This window comes from Oncorhynchus clarkii, chromosome 23, assembly GCF_045791955.1.
Source record: "Oncorhynchus clarkii lewisi isolate Uvic-CL-2024 chromosome 23, UVic_Ocla_1.0, whole genome shotgun sequence".
NCBI classification, from domain to species: Eukaryota; Metazoa; Chordata; class Actinopteri; order Salmoniformes; family Salmonidae; genus Oncorhynchus; species Oncorhynchus clarkii.
In genome coordinates this window covers 31,947,769-31,966,050 of record NC_092169.1, presented here as the reverse complement: position 1 = coordinate 31,966,050, position 18,282 = coordinate 31,947,769, and the positions used below count along the sequence as shown (strand labels likewise).

Below are 18,282 nucleotides of genomic sequence, written 5' to 3'. Positions count from 1 at the left end.
GGTGCCAACTGCAGTTGAATAAAGGGTAACTAGACTCAAATCTAAATTTTGTGGATTTTTCCCAAGCCTCAAAAGTGGTCTCCTGATGTGGTGTGAGCATTTGTACCCTACATCTCAATTTCCACCTAAAATGACATATCCAAATCTAGCTGCCTGTAGCTCAGGGCCTGAAGCAAGGATATGCATATTCATGGTACTATTTGAATGGAAACACTTTAAAGTTTGTGGAAATGTGAAATTAATGTAGGAGAATATAACACATTAGATCTGATAAAAGATAAAACCAAAAAAACATGCATTTTCTATTTTTGTTGCATCATCTTTGAAATGCAAAAGATTGGGGGTGTAATTTAGATTTAGGAAGCTGGGTGTAATTTAGGTGTTGTCCAGTCATGTGCAAAGTTTCAGACTGATACATTCAAGAATGAGATATCTACATAATATTTTGTATCAAGTCTCCCAGCTGTCCCTCACGAGTTTGCCCAAATGTACCCAAGTGGCCGAATTAGTCAATTGATACATTTCCAAGTACATAACTACAGAGAACATACAAAAATGCCATAAAAAAAGTACAATTTACACACCCCCAGGAATGTCATACATGATGGATCATTAGCTTCCCTACATAAAACGGTACTAACCTTCACTCTATATGGCCAGGCGGGGGTGGGTGTGGAGACAGAGACAGCAGAGGGGTCAGACTGGAGGAACAAATTCCTACATTTGAATGAGTGGGGGATAGAGGACTTGAATATGGTGTCTGAAGTTGCCACAGGTCATCCTACTCTTGACCACTATTGAGGATTTTTTTTTTAACAAAAAAAAAATTGGTTAGAACTCAAGTTTGCGAATACTTATTTTATTTAACCTTTATCTTAGCAGGGGTGAGCACTGCTTAGCATTTTAGCAGGGGTGAGCACTGCTAAGCATCTTAGCATCTTAGCAGGGGTGAGCACTGCATCAAATACACAACATATATCTATAAACATACAAAACCAGTCAAACATTTTGACACACCTACTCATTCCAGGGTTTCTTTATTTTGACTATTTTCTAAATTGTAGAATAATAGTGAAGACATCAAAACTATGAATGAAAACATATGAAATCATGTAGTAACCAAAAAAAGTGTTTAACAAATCAAAAACTATTTTATATTTAGCGACCCTTTGCCTTGATGACAGCTTTGCAAAAACGTATTTTACTTACTGATATAAAAGGAATGTTACCTTTTCCTTCCAATCTTTATTGCGCGCAGGACTTCTCATGTCACTCTCCCGGTCAATTTCTGCAATAATCTCCTCCAAATGTGTATACTTGAACTTTGATTTAGCGTTTACACTCTTAGGATCCATGTTGTACTTTTTCAGTGTTGAGAAAACTTAATGTAAACTGCCCTGCGTCCTATGGATTTTCTATGGACAATGAATCGCGTTGCGCGCAGCCATAGGACAATGGGCGTTAGTCCTACAAAGGGCATCGCATACTCATGTAAAGCCCAGCTCATTGGCTATCTAGTTAGCTATGTTTCAAAACGATAGGTGGTCATTGGACCAAGAGACAGACAATCAAGTGAACACCGTCCGTCTCATTGTTGCGTAATGATGGCTGTCCTCCATGGACTAATTGACCTGTTGTGTAGCCAATACGTAATGTAGAATGATGAAGCAAGGCCTGGTTGCCTTCTAGAGCATCTGAGGATTGCACAGAAACCAAACCTGACCGGGTGAAACAAGGTTTAGCCAGTTAGATTTCATAGATTGTTTTGTTGCAAGTTGAAAGTGTCGGAATTCATGTATAACGCTGTATACAACATGGATCGTGTTAGTATATAAAAATGTATTTTATCAAACAAAACTACACTACATTGTATCTCTGGAACCCACAGAATAACAAATCAGAGCAAGATTTGTGAATGTAAATACATTATATACCATCAGAGGTGAATGTATCAAACCAGTTGCCTTGATAAAAGTGATTTGTAGTTGTGCACAATCATCAAACATCAAACAATAGCATGGTATTTTTTTCCGCTGTAATAGCTACTGTAAATTGGACACCGCAGTTAGATGAACACTCATTTAAGCTTTCTGACAATATAAGACATGCTTTTGTTTTCAATGCCATTCTAGTCAAATATCGCATATTGTGCATCATGACACTAATCCAGTAGAGGTTAAAGCATCCAATTTATTTTAATAAAATGTGACTTTGAGAGCGAAACTATTTTTTTTGAAGATTTCTGACTTAGATGACATTCTCATGTATCTATGTCAATAGTAGACCTACTATTAGCCTACTGCACAGTACAGCTTGGGTTGGCCTGTCTTTGAAAGACCAATATGGGATTCCTAATTTTAGGTCATTCGGAATGTATGTCACTGTTTGTCAAATTATTTTTCACACAGGGCGCCTTTCCTTCACCAGGTGGGTCATTCAGGAAATGTTTGGCAAAATTAGAGTATACCCACTTCTCAAGGCACCACTACACCACCGCCCTTGATTGATTACACATTATTTGTCATGTTTAAAGAGAACTCTGCAAGGACTATTCAACATGTTGGAATCAGTTTGCAGTTTTTATGTTTTTCTTCCTCTCAGCTGATGCAGGACTCTCCTGATCTGAGGAATGTGGACACATTGCAGCAGCTGATTCGTATCCTCAACTCCTATCATCAAAAGTGCATCACCGGGGATCTGCGGTAAGACTCAATTCAATATCATATTGTTTGGTTTTGTATTAAACTAATATACGCTACATAGCTTAAAGTATGTGGACACATGCCCGTTGAACATCTTATTCCAAAATCATGGGCATTTGTATTGAATTGATCTCGCCTTTGCTGCTATAATAGCCTCAACTCTTCTGGGGAGGCTTTTCACTAGATGTTGGAACATTGCTGCAGGGACTTGCTTCCATTCAGCCACAAGAGCATTTGTGAGGTTGTGCATTGATGTTGGGCGAATAGACCTTGCTCTCAGTCGGCGTTCTATTTCATCCCAAAGGTGTTCAATGGGGTTGAGGTCAGGGCTCTGTGCAGGCCAGTCAAGTTCTTCCACACCGATCGCTTTGTGCATTGTCATGCTGAAACAGGGGCATTGTCATGCTGAAACAGGAAAGGGCCTTTCCCAAACTGTTGCCACAAAGAAGCACAGAATTGTGTAGAATGTCATTGTAATTCCTATGTCTGACGCAGATCGCGCTGCAAGTCCTGCCTCTCCCATCTCCTCATTGGTTATACCCACGTGGGTGATTGAAAGATGAACTGTTGCAGGATGTCGTGGTAATACTATGAAAGTGTAGATGCCAATCACCATATAAGTTCAAAGATGAAAAAGCCTGGAAGGAGGAGAGATGACTAGAAACAATTCGGTTTTCCGTTTTATGTGTGGATTAATTGTTGGAGTAGAGGAACTTGTGCATTTCAGGTAAAATAACAACTCGATGTTTATATCCCAGGACAAATTAGCTAGCAACAGCAAGCTAGCTAAATAGGACAAATTAGCTAGCAATACAAAATAAATGTATGCACGATGGCGCACACGCGCAGCCGGTTAGGGTTCCGTGTTAGCATTGCACATGGTGATTTTAGGCTTGTGTGCAGCTGCTCGGCCATGGAAACCCATTTTATGAAGCTCCCAAATAACAGTTATTGTGCTGACGTTGCTTCCAGAGGCAGTTTGGAACTTGGTTGTGAGTGTTGCAACTAAGGACAGACTATTTTTACGAGCTATGTGCTTTAGCACTCGGCTGAGCCGTTGTTGCTCCTAGACATTTCCACTTCACAATAACAGCACTTACAGTTGACTGGGGCAGCTCTAGCAGGGGAGAAATTTGACAAACTGACTTTTTGGAAAGGGGGCAACCTATGATGGTGCCACGTTGAAAGTCACTGAGCTCTTCAGTACGTGCCATTTTACTGCCAATGTTTGTCTATGGAGATTGTATGGCTGCATGCTCGATTTTATACACCTGTCAGCAATGGGTATAACTGAAATAGCCAAATACACCAATTTGAAAGATTGTCCACATACTTTTGGCCATTTAGTGTTTCAGTGATTTCAGCTTCACATCACTTTAACAGTAAACTTGACATTTTTCACAGTATATTGAGCCATAGTTGTATTTATTATTTCTCATGATACTTTCTACCTCCTAGGTTTGGCATCAATTGCCCAGTGTGCCTATCAGAGCTCAAAGAGCCATCCACCCTGCCCTGTGGACATGTCTTCTGTCTGTCCTGCCTCCAGAGCAGCCTCCAGACAGACAGGCATTACTGTCCCAAGTGCAGGGAAGACCTGCCACCAAACTTCCAACCCTCTGTATCTAAAACCATCAAGTGAGTTCAGAAACGGCCTTCAACATCCACCCTTCACCATCTTACCTAATTTACCTTTTCTGAAGCGTGCATTTGTCTTTACCCCATCACCCCCACCCAAGTGTTTCAGTGAAGCGTCCAGCATTCCCAGTGAATGGATTGACTCCAGTGCTGTGACAAACCCCTGTGTTATCTCAGGTCAGCCCTGCAGCAGCATGCAGAGATCAGGGGCTGCTGTAACTCCTTCTTCCTGGAGGTGGTTTCCCGGTTCTGTCTGTCTGATGGGGAGAGCCCCAGAGAGGGTGTCGTAGAGCTGCTTTTCTCACTACTCATCTCTGCACAAGGTGAGTGCCCTGGAGGAGATGGGAAGCCATTTTGAGCTACTGTGTAGTGGCTGGAGCCAATTCATATATTACATCTACATGTTCTGATTTTGTATGCCTGATATTATACGTTTTTAGTTTTGTCATACAGTCGTTTTCATTGCAAGTTAAAGCATAATGTTAGCTGGCTGGGTCGCTAGCTAATATTGCATGTATGATCTTTGTAGTAATATTATCTCAAAAAGCCATTTGTATTGCTAGTTATAGCCTAATGTTAGCTTTAGAGTTCAACGTTTTGATTAAGAAAGGTCATTGAATGAGACTTGTCATTTATGTGTGTGTGTTTGTAGGGAATGTATACAGGACCAGAGAGCTCACTCCCTTCCTAGAGTGTGTTGACAACAGTCCTGTTGTCCGCTCTGTACTACCTAAACTCCTGCTGCAATACAGGTACAGGCACTTCAAAGTATACATTCTACTCTGACATCTACTAACATATGCACACATTTCTCTCACATTGTCTGTGAAAGAGCTGGCCTTACTCTATCACTTTATGGCTTTTTTGTTTTTAAGACCGATAAAAACTGCTCAAAAGTATTGTTTATTAATTGTATTTATTTAACCTTTATTTAACTAGGCAAGTCAGTTAAGAACAAATTGTTATTTACAATGACGGCCTACCCCTATTGTATTTATAAAAAATAAAATCCAGAGTAAGTTAAAAACAAATTTTAGTTGTATTGATGGTAATAGGGCTTTCATAGGCTATGGGGTTATAGTGACCTACTGTATTTTGAGGTGGTTTGTAGGTGTGGAGTTATTATAATGGGTTATAGTGGGCTAATATAGTAGGCTAAAGTGAGTAATAAGCAGTGTTTCCTAACTCCGGTCCTCCAGTACACCCAAAAGTACATATTTGTGTTGTGGCCCCGGACTAGCACACCTGACTTTACTGGTCAACTGATCATCAAGCTCTTGACAAGTTGAATCCGGTGTTTTTGTCCGGGACTACAACACAAATTTGTGCTGTTGGGGTTACTCGAGGACCGGAGTTGGCAAACATTGTACTATAGCATAAGCCATAGAATGTTTTTTTAAGCTCTCAAAATGTTTTAGTTTGAACATTCTGATGGTTTTGTGGCAGTGATTTCTTTTTAGAATGTTGAAGCCTGCATTCTGTCATTTACAGTTTATGAAGTATGAATGGTAGCAAAAAGCTGTGTTGAAGCCGTCTAAGTTGAGTCGGTCTGCACATTTCAATGTTGGGTTGGTCCTTGTAGCTGAAACGGATAAAGAGCAGTGGCAAATCCAGATTTTGCCTTTGGAGTCTATGAAGCTTTTATGAAAATTTAAAACGGTTATAGTTCAAAAAGTTTGAAAGCGTGCTTCCAGACCGGAAGGAACTCTGGAGCCTTGACTGGTTGAGGTGTAGAATGATTGGGGCATTTTCTCAATTGCATACTCCTCGCGTCCTCTCTCCTCGCCTCTTTCTCAAAACCCATTGGATGATCATCAAGTCGATGGTTACCGCTTTTCAAAGTGTGTTGCATTATGGGGATAAAAATAGTCAGACTTGTGTCTACATGTCGACTGCGTGAACATGAGGTCATTAATTTTTGGCGGCAAGTTTCTACAGTTGCTCTTCAACAACTTAATTCTGCAGCCATCACCTGCATTGTGGGAAGCTCTATTGTCAACCAATCATTAGGGTGTTTTCGTTTTGTGTTGTTATGTGCTAATAACATTTAGAATACGTTACCCAGCAGGCTATGCAGATGGTTAAAGAATGCCTTGCATGGCTAAACATGGAGTTTTCTAGCTGAAGTATATGCTCATTAAAAGTAGTTAAACCTATGCCCCGGTTTGTCATTATATAAGAAACAAACATTTTGACCGACGAGAACGTGACCAAAGACTTGACTGAAACAGGAACCAACTTTGCTGCAATTCATGTACAGTGGGGCAAAAAAGTATTTAGTCAGCCACCAATTGTGCAAGTTCTCCCACTTAAAAAGATGAGAGAGGCCTGTCATTTTCATCATAGGTACACTTCAACTATAACAGACAAAATGAGAAAAAAAATTCCAGAAAATCACATTGTTGGATTTTTAATGAATTTATTTGCAAATTATGGTGGAAAATAAGTATTTGGTCAATAACAAAAGTTTATCTCAAGACTTTCAACTCCCTCCAAAGATTTTCTATGGGGTTGAGATCTGGAGACTGGCTAGGCCACTCCAGGACCTTGAAATGCTTCTTACGAAGCCACTCCTTCGTTGCCCGGGCGGTGTGTTTGGGATCATTGTCATGCTGAAAGACCCAGCCACGTTTCATCTTCAATTCCCTTGCTGATGGAAGAAGGTTTTCACTCAAAATCTCACGATACATGGCCCCCTTCATTCTTTCCTTTACACAGATCAGTCGTCCTGGTCCCTTTGCAGAAAAACAGCCCCAAAGCATGATGTTTCCACCCCCATGCTTCACAGTAGGTAAGGTGCTCTTTGGATGCAACTCAGCATTCTTTGTCCTCCAATCACGACGAGTTGAGTTTTTACCAAAAAGTTATATTTTGGTTTCATCTGACCATATGACATTCTCCCAATCTTCTTCTGGATCATCCAAATGCTCTCTAGCAAACTTCAGATGGGCCTGGACATGTACTGGCTTAAGCAGGGGGACAAGTCTGGCACTGCAGGATTTGAGTCCCTGGTGGCGTAGTGTGTTACTGATGGTAGGCTTTGTTACTTTGGTCCCAGCTCTCTGCAGGTCATTCACTAGGTCCCCCCGTGTGGTTCTGGGATTTTTGCTCACCGTTCTTGTGATCATTTTGACCCCACGGGGTGAGATCTTGCGTGGAGCCCCAGATCGAGGGAGATTATCAGTGGTCTTGTATGTCTTCCATTTCCTAATAATTGCTCCCACAGTTGATTTCTTCAAACCAAGCTGCTTACCTATTGCAGATTCAGTCTTCCCAGCCTGGTGCAAGTCTACAATTTTGTTTCTGGTGTCCTTTGACAGCTCTTTGGTCTTGGCTATAGTGGAGTTTGGAGTGTGACTGTTTGAGGTTGTGGACAGGTGTCTTTTATACCGATAACAAGTTCAAACAGGTGCCATTAATACAAGTAACGAGTGGAGAACAGAGGAACCTCTTAAAGAAGAAGTTACAGGTCTGTGAGAGCCAGAAATCTTGCTTGTTTGTAGGTGACCAAATACTAATTTTCCACCATAATTTGCAAATGTATTCATTAAAAATCCTACAATGTGATTTTCTGGATTTTTTTTTCTCAATTTGTCTGTCATAGTTGAAGTGTACCTATGATGACAATTACAGGCCTCTCTCATCTTTTTAAGTGGGAGAACTTGCACAATTGGTGGCTGACTAAATAGTTTTTTGCCCCACTGTATATAGTGGATATGTACAAATTAATGTGATATGAGACTCTTTCCCACTAATTGATTGTACAATATACACACATTTTCAGTTTGTAAGTGTGTTTGTTATATGGGGGTTGGAGACATGTTTATTTCATTATAAACAACAACGTTTATAAATGGCAAAACTGCCATGTTGCACTGAGCCTTGCTGACTTTTGGCTGTCACAAATCAAATAAAAATCTAATTTTATTTGTCACATGCTTTGTAATCAACAGGTGTAGACTAACATTTGAAATGCTTACAGTGCATTCAGAAAGTATTCAGACCCCTTCACTTTTTCCACATTTTGTTACTTTACAGCCTTATTCTAAAATTGTTTAAATTGTTTGTTTCCGTCTTCATTCTACACACAATACCCCATAATGACAAAGCAAAATGTTTTTATTTTATTTTTTATTTTGCACAAAAAAATTAAAAAATTTAAAATGAAATGTCACGTTTCCATAAGAATTCAGACCCTTTACTCAGTACTTTCTTTAAGCACCTTTGGCAGCGATTACAGCCTTGAGTCTTCTTGGGTATGATGCTACAAGCTTGGCATACCTGTATTTGGGGAGTTTCTCCCATTCTTCTCTGCAGATCCTCTCAAGCTCTGTCAGGATGAATGGGGAGTGTTGCTGCACAGCTATTTTCAGGTCTCTCCAGAGATGTTAGGTCGAGTTCAAGTCTGTGCTCTGGCTGGGCCACTCAAGAACATTCAGAGACTTGTCCCAAAGCCACTCTTCCATGGTCTTGGGTCGTTGTCCTGTTGGAAGGTGAACCTTAGCCTCAGTCTGAGGTCCTAAGCGCTCTGGTGCAGGTTTTCATCAAGGATCTCTCTGTACTTTGCTCTGTTCATCTTTTCCTTAATCCTGACTAGTCTCATAGTCCCTGCCGCTGAAAAACATCCCCACAGCATGTTGCTGCCATCACCATGCTTCACCGTAGGGATGGTGCCAGGTTTCCTCCAGACGTGACGCTTGGTATTCAGGCCAAAGAGCTCAATCTTGGTTTCATCAGACCAGAGACTCCAAGCAGGGTGTCATGTGCCTTTTACTGAGGAGTGGCTTCCATCTGGCCACTCTAGCATAAAGGCCTGATTGGTGGAGTGCTGCAGAGACGGTTGTCCTTCAGTAAGGTTCTCCCATCTCCACAGAGGAACTCTGGAGCTCTGTCAGAGTGACCATCAGGTTCTTGGTCACCTTCTCCCCCGATTGCTCAGTTTGGCCCGGTGGCCAGCTCTTGGAAGAGTATTGGTGGTTCCAAACTTCTTCCATTTAAGAATGATGGAAGCCATTGTGTTCTTGGGGACCTTCAGTACTGCAGAATTTTTTTGGTACCCTTCCCAGATCTGTGCCTCGACACAATCCTGTTTCGGAGCTCTACGGACAATTCCTTCGACCTTATGGCTTGGTTTTTGCTCTGACATGCACTGTCAACTGTGGGACCTTATACAGACAGGTGTATGCCTTTTTCAAATCATGTCCAATCAATTGAAATACCACAAGTGGACTTCAATCAAGTTGTACAAACATCAAGATGATCAATGGAAACCTGAGCTGTACCTGAGTCTCATAGCAAAGGGTCTATGTAAATAAGGTATTTCTGTTTTTTATAAAAACTGTTTTTGCTTTGTCATTATGGGGTATTGTGTGTAGATTGATGAGACATTTTTATTTAACCTCTCTGGGATATGTGGGACGGTAGCTTCCCACCTCGCCAACAGCCAGTGAAAGTGCAGGGCGCCAAATTCAAAACAACAAAAATCTCATAATTAAAATATAGTATTAATAATTTTGCACGCCCAATTTTTCAGTTTTTGATTTGTTAAAAAAGTTTGAAATATCCAATAAATGTCGTTCCACTTCATGATTGTGTCCCACTTGTTGTTGATTCTTCACAAAAAAATACAGTTTTATATCTTTATGTTTGAAGCCTGAAATGTGGCAAAAGGTCGCAAAGTTCAAGGGGGCCGAATACTTTCGCAAGGCACTGTAGTTACGTTACAGCCTTATTCTAAAATCGATTATGCAGAGAAAGACAATATAAAAGTAATAAGTAATATTAAATACACAATGTGTAACGATAACTTGACTATATACACTATACACTTTATTGTTTATTTACATGGAAATTCATTCTGTGATGTCAGCATACAACTAGACATACACAATATTATATTACATGCAGTACGGAGAGTTAGTAAACAAGTCGCACATTTATATTTTTACATATTCAAAGTCTCTGCGGCCTTCTGTCCGACCGTGTATTGGACCTGCATATGTCCCACTGTAAAGCAGTGCGAGGGCTGATGGAATGAAACTCGCCTGGCACCTAATTCTTACTGAACAGTTCTCCATCCGGAAGGCAGCAGCTCAAAAGATTGGGCAAGATTGTGTGTGGGGTCCTCTGATGCGTTTTTTGACCTTGTCCTTTGCCTGTTTATTTTCCTTTGTCCTTTGCCCCCCCCCCCCCCCCCCACACACACACACACACACTGCAGCCTTCAGAGCTTGGACCCCAGTTTCACAGTCCGCCTGAGCATACCCTTATTGGCCACTGACAGCCCACTGTACCAGGTCAGGAAACAGAAAGTCAGCACACTCTCTATATGGCAGGTGTCGTAGTTGGAGAGTATCCGGGTGTTGACATTCAGTTGTCTGCGCAGGAGGTATGAGGTAATTGAGGTAGATATGTACATTTAACTTGGAGTAAAGTGACTAGGCAACAGGATAGATAATAAACAGATGCACCTCCCCCAACTTCGTCCTCGATTTTCGTCTACGGTCTGTTGCTTTCGCCCTAACCCACTCAAACCAGCCCTTGACTTGAGTGAATGTCAACAAGATGCTTAACAAGCATTGTAAACAGTGGGTGTCTCGGCACACAGTCACTTCAATTAGATGGAACATTTGAGTACATCTTTTAACAAAGCTTGTGCAGAGTGAATCTATGGTTTAGGTAAATCTGAACATAGCACTTGTTACAGTGTATGTGTACTGATAGATTAGATGCCTAAGTAGCTAGAACAACAATGGGTTGTTCTCTTTACCGTACCTGCTGTCTTGAACTCTGAATGCTCTGCTATGAAAAGCCAACTGACATTTACTCCTGAGGTGCTGACCTGTTGCACCCAGTCTACAACCACTGTGATTATTATTACTTGACCCTATCTGTCATCTATGAACGTTTGAAAATCTTGGCCTTGCACTGTTATAATCTCAAGCCGGCACAGCCAGAAGAGGACTGGCCACCCCCCATAGCCTGGTTCCTCTTTAGTTTTCTTCCTAGGTTCCTGCCTTTCTAGGGAGTTTTTCCTAGCCAGCGTGCTTCTACATCTGCATTGCTTGCTGTTTGGGGTTTTAGGTTGGGTTTCTATATAGCACTTTGACATCTGCTGATGTAAAAAGGGCTTTATAAATACATTTGATTGATTGATTGGATGACTACTGGAATTTGAGTGAAACTATGTTTTAATTAGATCTGAACATTCCATGAAAGATGGATGAAAGACAGATGGAATCACTTGCAGATTTTTAACTATAAAACACCAGAAAATTGATAGGGTCACCTCCTATAAGTATCTTGGGATTTGGTTAGATGAAAAGCTGAATTTCAAACAGCACATTGATAACTTGACCAAGAAACTGAAGTTGGAATTGGGTTTCTATTTTAGGAACAAATCTTGCTTTTCAATGTGAGGCAGAACATATCTTTTTTATCACTGCTAGAGTATGGTGATATTGACTTTATGCCTCAGCAAGGACCTTGAAAACCCTGGACACAGTGTATCATGGTGCTTTAAAATGCCACATCACTTACCCATCACTGGTAATTAATTACTTAAAAATCATACAATGTGATTTTCTGGATTTTTGTTTTAGATTCCGTCTCTCACAGTTGAAGTGTAAAATTACAGACCTCTACATGCTTTGTAAGTGGGAAAACCTGCAAAATCGGCAGTGTGTCAAATACTTGTTCTCCCCACTGTATCTGTATCTTGTGACACTTTCTTTTGTGTGTATTTAGTATTTTTCTGTAATTTTTTATGTACACACTGCTATTTCCCTGTTTTGCCTTCTTGCGAGGTCGCTCTCGCAAACTGTTTTTAAATTCAATGGGTCTTACCTGGTTAAAAAATTTTTTTTAAATGAATCAGGTGATCCCAATTTTGATGTATCCTTATAGCGACTAAGTAAGCGATATAAATGTTTTTGATAGCATAGCTAAATCTTTGCCTAAATATGCTCCAGCTTTTTCACCTGCATCTGTTGACAGGCATGTAGGCCTATGTAGCACTCTGAGGGGGGTTCAGTTGATGACACCCCCCCCCCCCTAGTTTAATTTCTCAAAAGAGGAATTTATATCAGGGAATGGGTCAGTTACATTTCAAATCCATTCAATTCAGAAAGTAATTATAATTTAATTTCCAAATTTTCCTAATTGAAAAGCATTAAAGTCAATTTGAATTTGAGTGTCCTTCCTGAATTGACTGGAATACCTGTACTCTCCAGGGTGGTTGTCCTCATCATCCTCCTCTTGGTATGCCTCTCCCTCAGCTTAATTGTCATCACCTACAGTATGTGGAGATTGTGAATCATAAAATTATTGCAAGTTTCACCAGCAGCAGTCAACAATCAATGCTCAGGCAGAACATGTTGTGAGTATGACAACTTGCTGTCGGCCTATAGCCAAACCAACTTACTAGCATGTGAGCTGTTTATGTTGGTGTGCATTGAGGCAACAACAGGTATTTTATCTTAGGATTTCTTACATTTCCGATAGGAAGCGATACATGCTTTTACCTCCAGCAATTCGAGCGACTTCTCTTTTTTCATGCAGGTAGCACTGTTTCAAGGCCTTGCACTTATTTCTTAGGATGTGCCAGGGTTTGTTATATCCGTCACTTTGAAAGTCCTGATTTAATTCTTGAAACAGAGGAGTTTCTTTGGAGTTTCCAATCTAAAATGTATTAGGAAATGTGTCTTGTTTGTGAATTAAACTTAGAAAGACCTTGGTGTCTTCCTCTGTCCAGTGGTTAGAGCGTTGGACTAGTAACCGGAACGTTGCAAGTTCAAACCCCCGAGCTGACAAGGTATAAATCTGTCTTTCTGCCCCTGAACAGGCAGTTTAACCCACTGTTCCTAGGCCGTCATTGAAAATAAGGGGGGGTCGATATATTCACTACTATATTTATATATTCACTACTGTAATAGTCCAGGTTACAAAGTGGCTCAGTGACTCGTGTTTGCATCTCAATGTGAAAAAATCTGTTTGCATGTTCTTCACAAGGAGGGCAAACTGAGCCAGATGTCTATGTGTCAGGGGAGAAGCTCCAGGTGGTATCTGATTTTAAGTACCTTGGCATCATACTTGATTCCAACCTCTCTTTTAAAAAGCATGTGAAAAAGGTCATTCAAATAACCAAATTCAACCTAGCTAATTTCCGATTATACGAAATTGTTTGACTACAGAGGTAGCAAAACTGTACTTCAAATCTATGATACTCCCCCACTTAACATACTGCTTGACTAGTTGGGACCAGGCTTGCTGTACAACATTAAGACCTATTCAGTCTGTCTACAGGCTCTCAAAGTGCTTGATAGGAAGCCCAATAGCCATCATCACTGTTACATCCTCAGAAAGCATGAGCTCCTGAGTTGGGAAAATCTTGTGCAATACACCGACACATGTCTTGTATTCAAGATCCTAAATGGCCTGGCTCCCCCTCCACTCAGTATTTTTGTTAAACAGAAAACCCAAACATATGGCAGCATATCCACAAGGTCTGCCATGAGAGGTGACTGTATAGTTCCCCTAAGGAAAAGCACATTTAGTAAATCCGTTTTCTCTGTGAGAGCTTCCCATGTCTTGAATATACTGCCATCAGACACACATAACTCCACTACACTTTCACAAAATGCATGAAGACATGGCTAAAGGTCAATCAGATTTGTGAACATGGTCCCTAGCTGTGTATTGCCGCTTTCCATGTTGTCTGTTGTCTTGCTGCTTTTTGTTCTATGTTGCTATGTTGCTATGTCTGTATGCTACGTCTTGCTTGTCCTATGTTGCGCTGTCTGTATGCTATGTCTTGCTTGTCCTATGTTGCTATTGTCTATATTGTAATTGTTTGTAATAACCTGCCCAAGGACTGTGGTTGAAAATTAGCCGGCTGGCTAAAACCGGCACTTTTACTGAAACGTTGATTAATGTGCACTGTCCCTGTAAAAATAAAATAAAACTCAAAAAATAAACTCAAACCGGAGAAACAAACTATACTAAACAAGTTAAATGTCTTACCTGTGATGAAATATTTTACACACACATAACTACATGTAGCATACTTGGACACAGGGTTCCCACATTTTTTTATATAAATGAGAATTAGTATTTAGAAATCACTTCTAAATGTTATGCAGTAAAAACAGCTCAAAATATCAAAATTGGACTAAAGTATTTACATTTTGGGCCTGTCTACTTTCTATCTACTTTGTTAGATCAGATTTGTTGAATATATGCCAATCTGGTCTCAATGGAATGGTCTGCGTTCCATCAACCCCTTTACCACATCCAGGCAACAGTACAGAATGTCAGCTTTTATTTGAAGGTATTTTCATGCATATCTGTTTTACCGTTTAGAAATTAAAGCAATTTATGTCCCTCCATTTGAAGTCTTAACACGCTGATCAATGTCTAAATGGGTTTACATGATAGCTCAGCTGAAACGAACACAGCTTGTTTCCAAAGCTTAGCAGGGTATATAGAGGTAGGCATCTGGATGGTAGACTCATTCTCACTGAAGTGCATTGTCTCTCGTATACCAGTAAGAGTCACTGTTTAAGCAGATGTTACTGCGAGTGTAGCAAAATGCTTATGTTTCTAGCTCCAACAGTGCAGTAATATCTAACAAGTAATATCTAACAATTTCACAACAATACACACAATCTAAAGGAATGGAATTAAGAATATATAAATATTTGGACGAGCAATGTCAGAGCAGCATAGACTAAGATGCAGTAGAATAGGATAGAATACAGTATATACATACATATGAGATGAGTAATGCAAAATATGTAAATTCAACATAATATCAGCAACCTAATATACACTTTATTTAATATAAGATGAAAAATATTTTTTTACGATTCTATGTGGAATTTTCTACGCAATTTCAACCTATGCATAGTTCTGATGATTATGTTGAATTGAGATTGATTTAAACTGACTAACAGGTTGTTACATCAATGTATTTAAGTTGAAGTTTTACCCTAATGTCAGTGTTTACAATGCTGGTTCAAATGAAGCATGAACAGTACTGGTGTTTGACTTTTTTCAAATCCAATGTATTTTCTACTTTGATTCCATGTCACAATATGTTTAAAAATCATGTTGAAATACTGTTGATTCAAGCAGTGTATGTCCAGTGAGAAGTATTTGGACAAATCCGCTTATAGTATATTAAAGTAGTCACAAGTATAGTAATTGGTCCCATAGTCCTAGCACGCATTGACTCCATCAAGCTTGTGACTCTCCAAACCTGTTGGATGCATTTACAGTTTGTTTTGTTTGTGTTTTTAATTATGTTTTACCCAATAGAAACTGAATGGTGAATATATTATGTCATTTTGTAGTCACTTTTATTGCAAGTAAGAATAGAATATGTTTCTGAATGCTTCTACATTCATGTGGATGCTACCATGATTCTAGAAAATCATGAATTAATCTTGAATAATGAGTGCGATGCCATTTAGAGGCACAAAGATCATACCTCCCCCAAATAAATGTTTTCTCACTCATCATTATTCATGAGTCCTTCATGCTTTTTCTTAAGATAATCCTGTTGACGCCCATGATTAATCAACTCCAGTCATCATTCACCTCCAGTTATGAAAATTGGTTGTATTTCCTCGCTGTCAAAATAAGATAAAATTGTCGATCAATTGTTTTTTAAATGTTCAATTCTCCCTGACTGTCTAGCATTCATTATAGTGATTATTAGTGAGCTGGACACTGTAAAGAAACTGTATGAATGTAGGTACATTGTAATTGCTATACAGTTTCAATTTGGGTTTTAGTAAAAGGAATATGGGACCAAATACGACACTTTTGACTAATATGATACATTATAAGTGAATTTGTCCAAATACTTCTTCACATTGGGGGGACTAGATACATAAAGTGCTTTCATTTCTAAATGGTAAAACAGATGTGTTTTTTTTTTTTTTTAATGTATAGAAAAATTGGAATGTCTGACTGTTTTGCTGCTCATGATATTTTAATAAAACATTGGTTATAGGCTACTGTGTGCCTACGCTGGCAAAATAGATGTCATAACCAATTGCGTTACCACTAATACCAGCTTTTGGCGAGTCTTAAATATCACCAGTAGCGCTGTTATAAGACAGGTAAATTACCAACCCTGGAGCCAGGTTTGGAAAATAGCAGTACCAGTCAAATGTTTGAACACACCTACTCATTCCAGGTTTTTTATTTATTTTTACTATTTTCCACATTGTAGAATAATAGTGAAGACATCCAAACTAGGAAATAACACATATGGAATCATGTAGTAACCAAAAAAGTGTTAAACAAATCAACATATATTTTATATTTGAGGTTCTTCAAAACCTTGATGACAGCTTTGCCCACTCTTGGCATTCTCGGATTGACTGACCTTCATGTCTTAAAGTAATGATGGACTGTCGTTTCTCTTTTCTAATTTGATCTGTTCTTGCCATATGGTATTTTACCAAATAGGTCTATATTCTGTATACCCCCCGACCTTGTTATAACACAACTGATTGGCTCAAACGCACTAAGGAAAGAAATTCCACAAATTAACCTTTAACAAGGCACACCTGTTAATTGAAATGCATTCCAGGTGACTACCTCATGAAGCTGGTTGAGAAAATGCCAAGAGTGTGCAAAGCTGTCATCAAGGTTTTGAAGAACCTCAAATATAAAATATATGTTGATTTGTTTAACAGTTTTTTGGTCACTACATGATCCCATATGTATTATTTCATAGTTTTAATCACTTCACTATTATTCTACAATGTTGAAAATAGTAATATGCCATACATATTAGCCATACATATAAGCCAAATGTGCCAAGCCAACAGGACTACATAGAAGAACGAACGGGTGAATGCACAGAAACAGGTGAGCTCATCTTACACATTTGGTTGTAGAATACAAAATGTAAAATGTCAATGAATACAAAATGTCAGATGTAAATCAAGCCAGTTTTGAATAAGGGCATAATGATATTCATGTTTGCTCCTAGATTTTAATGGACAAGGAGCTTCTGACAATGGGGAATCAAATGAAGGTTCTTGTGGTTCTTCTGTGGATGTTGAGTATGGACTTTATCCACTTTGTATGATGATGATTGTGTTACTATTTTACATATACATTTAATTTAGCTGATCTTGATTCCCTCCCCCCGGCGGTGGCAGCATGACACAACAGTGAGGCTTTAAGCACTTAAATATAATACACAATCTCATATTTTGAGGCCACAGGGCTTTACAGGAATTGCTTGTGCTTGGTTTTCAACCTCTCTGTCTATTCCCTGCAGCCATTTATACCACTCCAGCCACCACATCAACAACCCCTGGGGAGTTTACATTACCTCCAATAACTGATTTGAATCCACTTCCTCTCTGGCTGACTGAATTGTAACTGACTGAAACCATCTCTCATCTTAATGAGATGTTATAAATGTAGCCTGGAAAATGAGTTATCGCTAAGACCCGTTTTAGGTGGGTCTTAAATGTCCTAACCTGCGCTGCCTGAAATTGGCACTTTGGCAGATGTTTTTAAGAACACAACTCAGACATTGCCATACCTCCCACCTTAGTGCAAACAAGCTGATGGTATACAGGTAAAAATAAAAACGTCCTAAAATAGCTCACACACTTCAATTCAATTTATATTGCGTTTAATATCACTGGATAAGTAGTTATTTTGGAACAGAACTGTTTTCATCCATTTTATAGTTTTATTCTCGAATTCCATGCATGGCTTACTTCACAGGACTTTCCGTAAAGCTTGTATACACATTTTTAGATAGACACACATCCTCTTGAGGTAAGAAAACTATTTAGATTAGACCTACAACCTACAACTTTCCCTTTAATCACTCAGCTCAGCGCGGAGTGGGGGTGGCATATAAAATTATTGAATTGTTATTAGATAGTGGTTTCATCTGTCCTAGACT

General features: G+C 39.4%; 1 protein-coding gene across 7 annotated transcripts in view; it reads left to right on the top strand.

Annotated features, from left to right (window-relative positions):
- Nucleotides 1-18,282, top strand: part of LOC139381701 (ring finger protein 213b) — a 70,685-nt gene that overhangs the window by 32,581 nt on the left and 19,822 nt on the right. For 4 of the 7 annotated variants that reach the window (XR_011628573.1, XM_071125414.1, XM_071125415.1 and 1 more), the window contains exons 38-41: nt 2,578-2,702; nt 4,161-4,340; nt 4,518-4,663; nt 4,993-5,092. Coding sequence is in view for 6 of the 7 variants with exons in the window: in XM_071125414.1 (XP_070981515.1) it covers nt 2,578-2,702; nt 4,161-4,340; nt 4,518-4,663; nt 4,993-5,092 (551 nt within the window). In the remaining variant the exon portion in view is untranslated. Of the gene's footprint in view, nt 1-2,577; nt 2,703-4,160; nt 4,341-4,517; nt 4,664-4,992; nt 5,093-17,148; nt 17,223-17,346; nt 17,688-18,282 lie in introns of those variants that run through there. The other 3 variants (XM_071125419.1, XM_071125418.1, XM_071125417.1) reach the window with 3 other exon arrangements.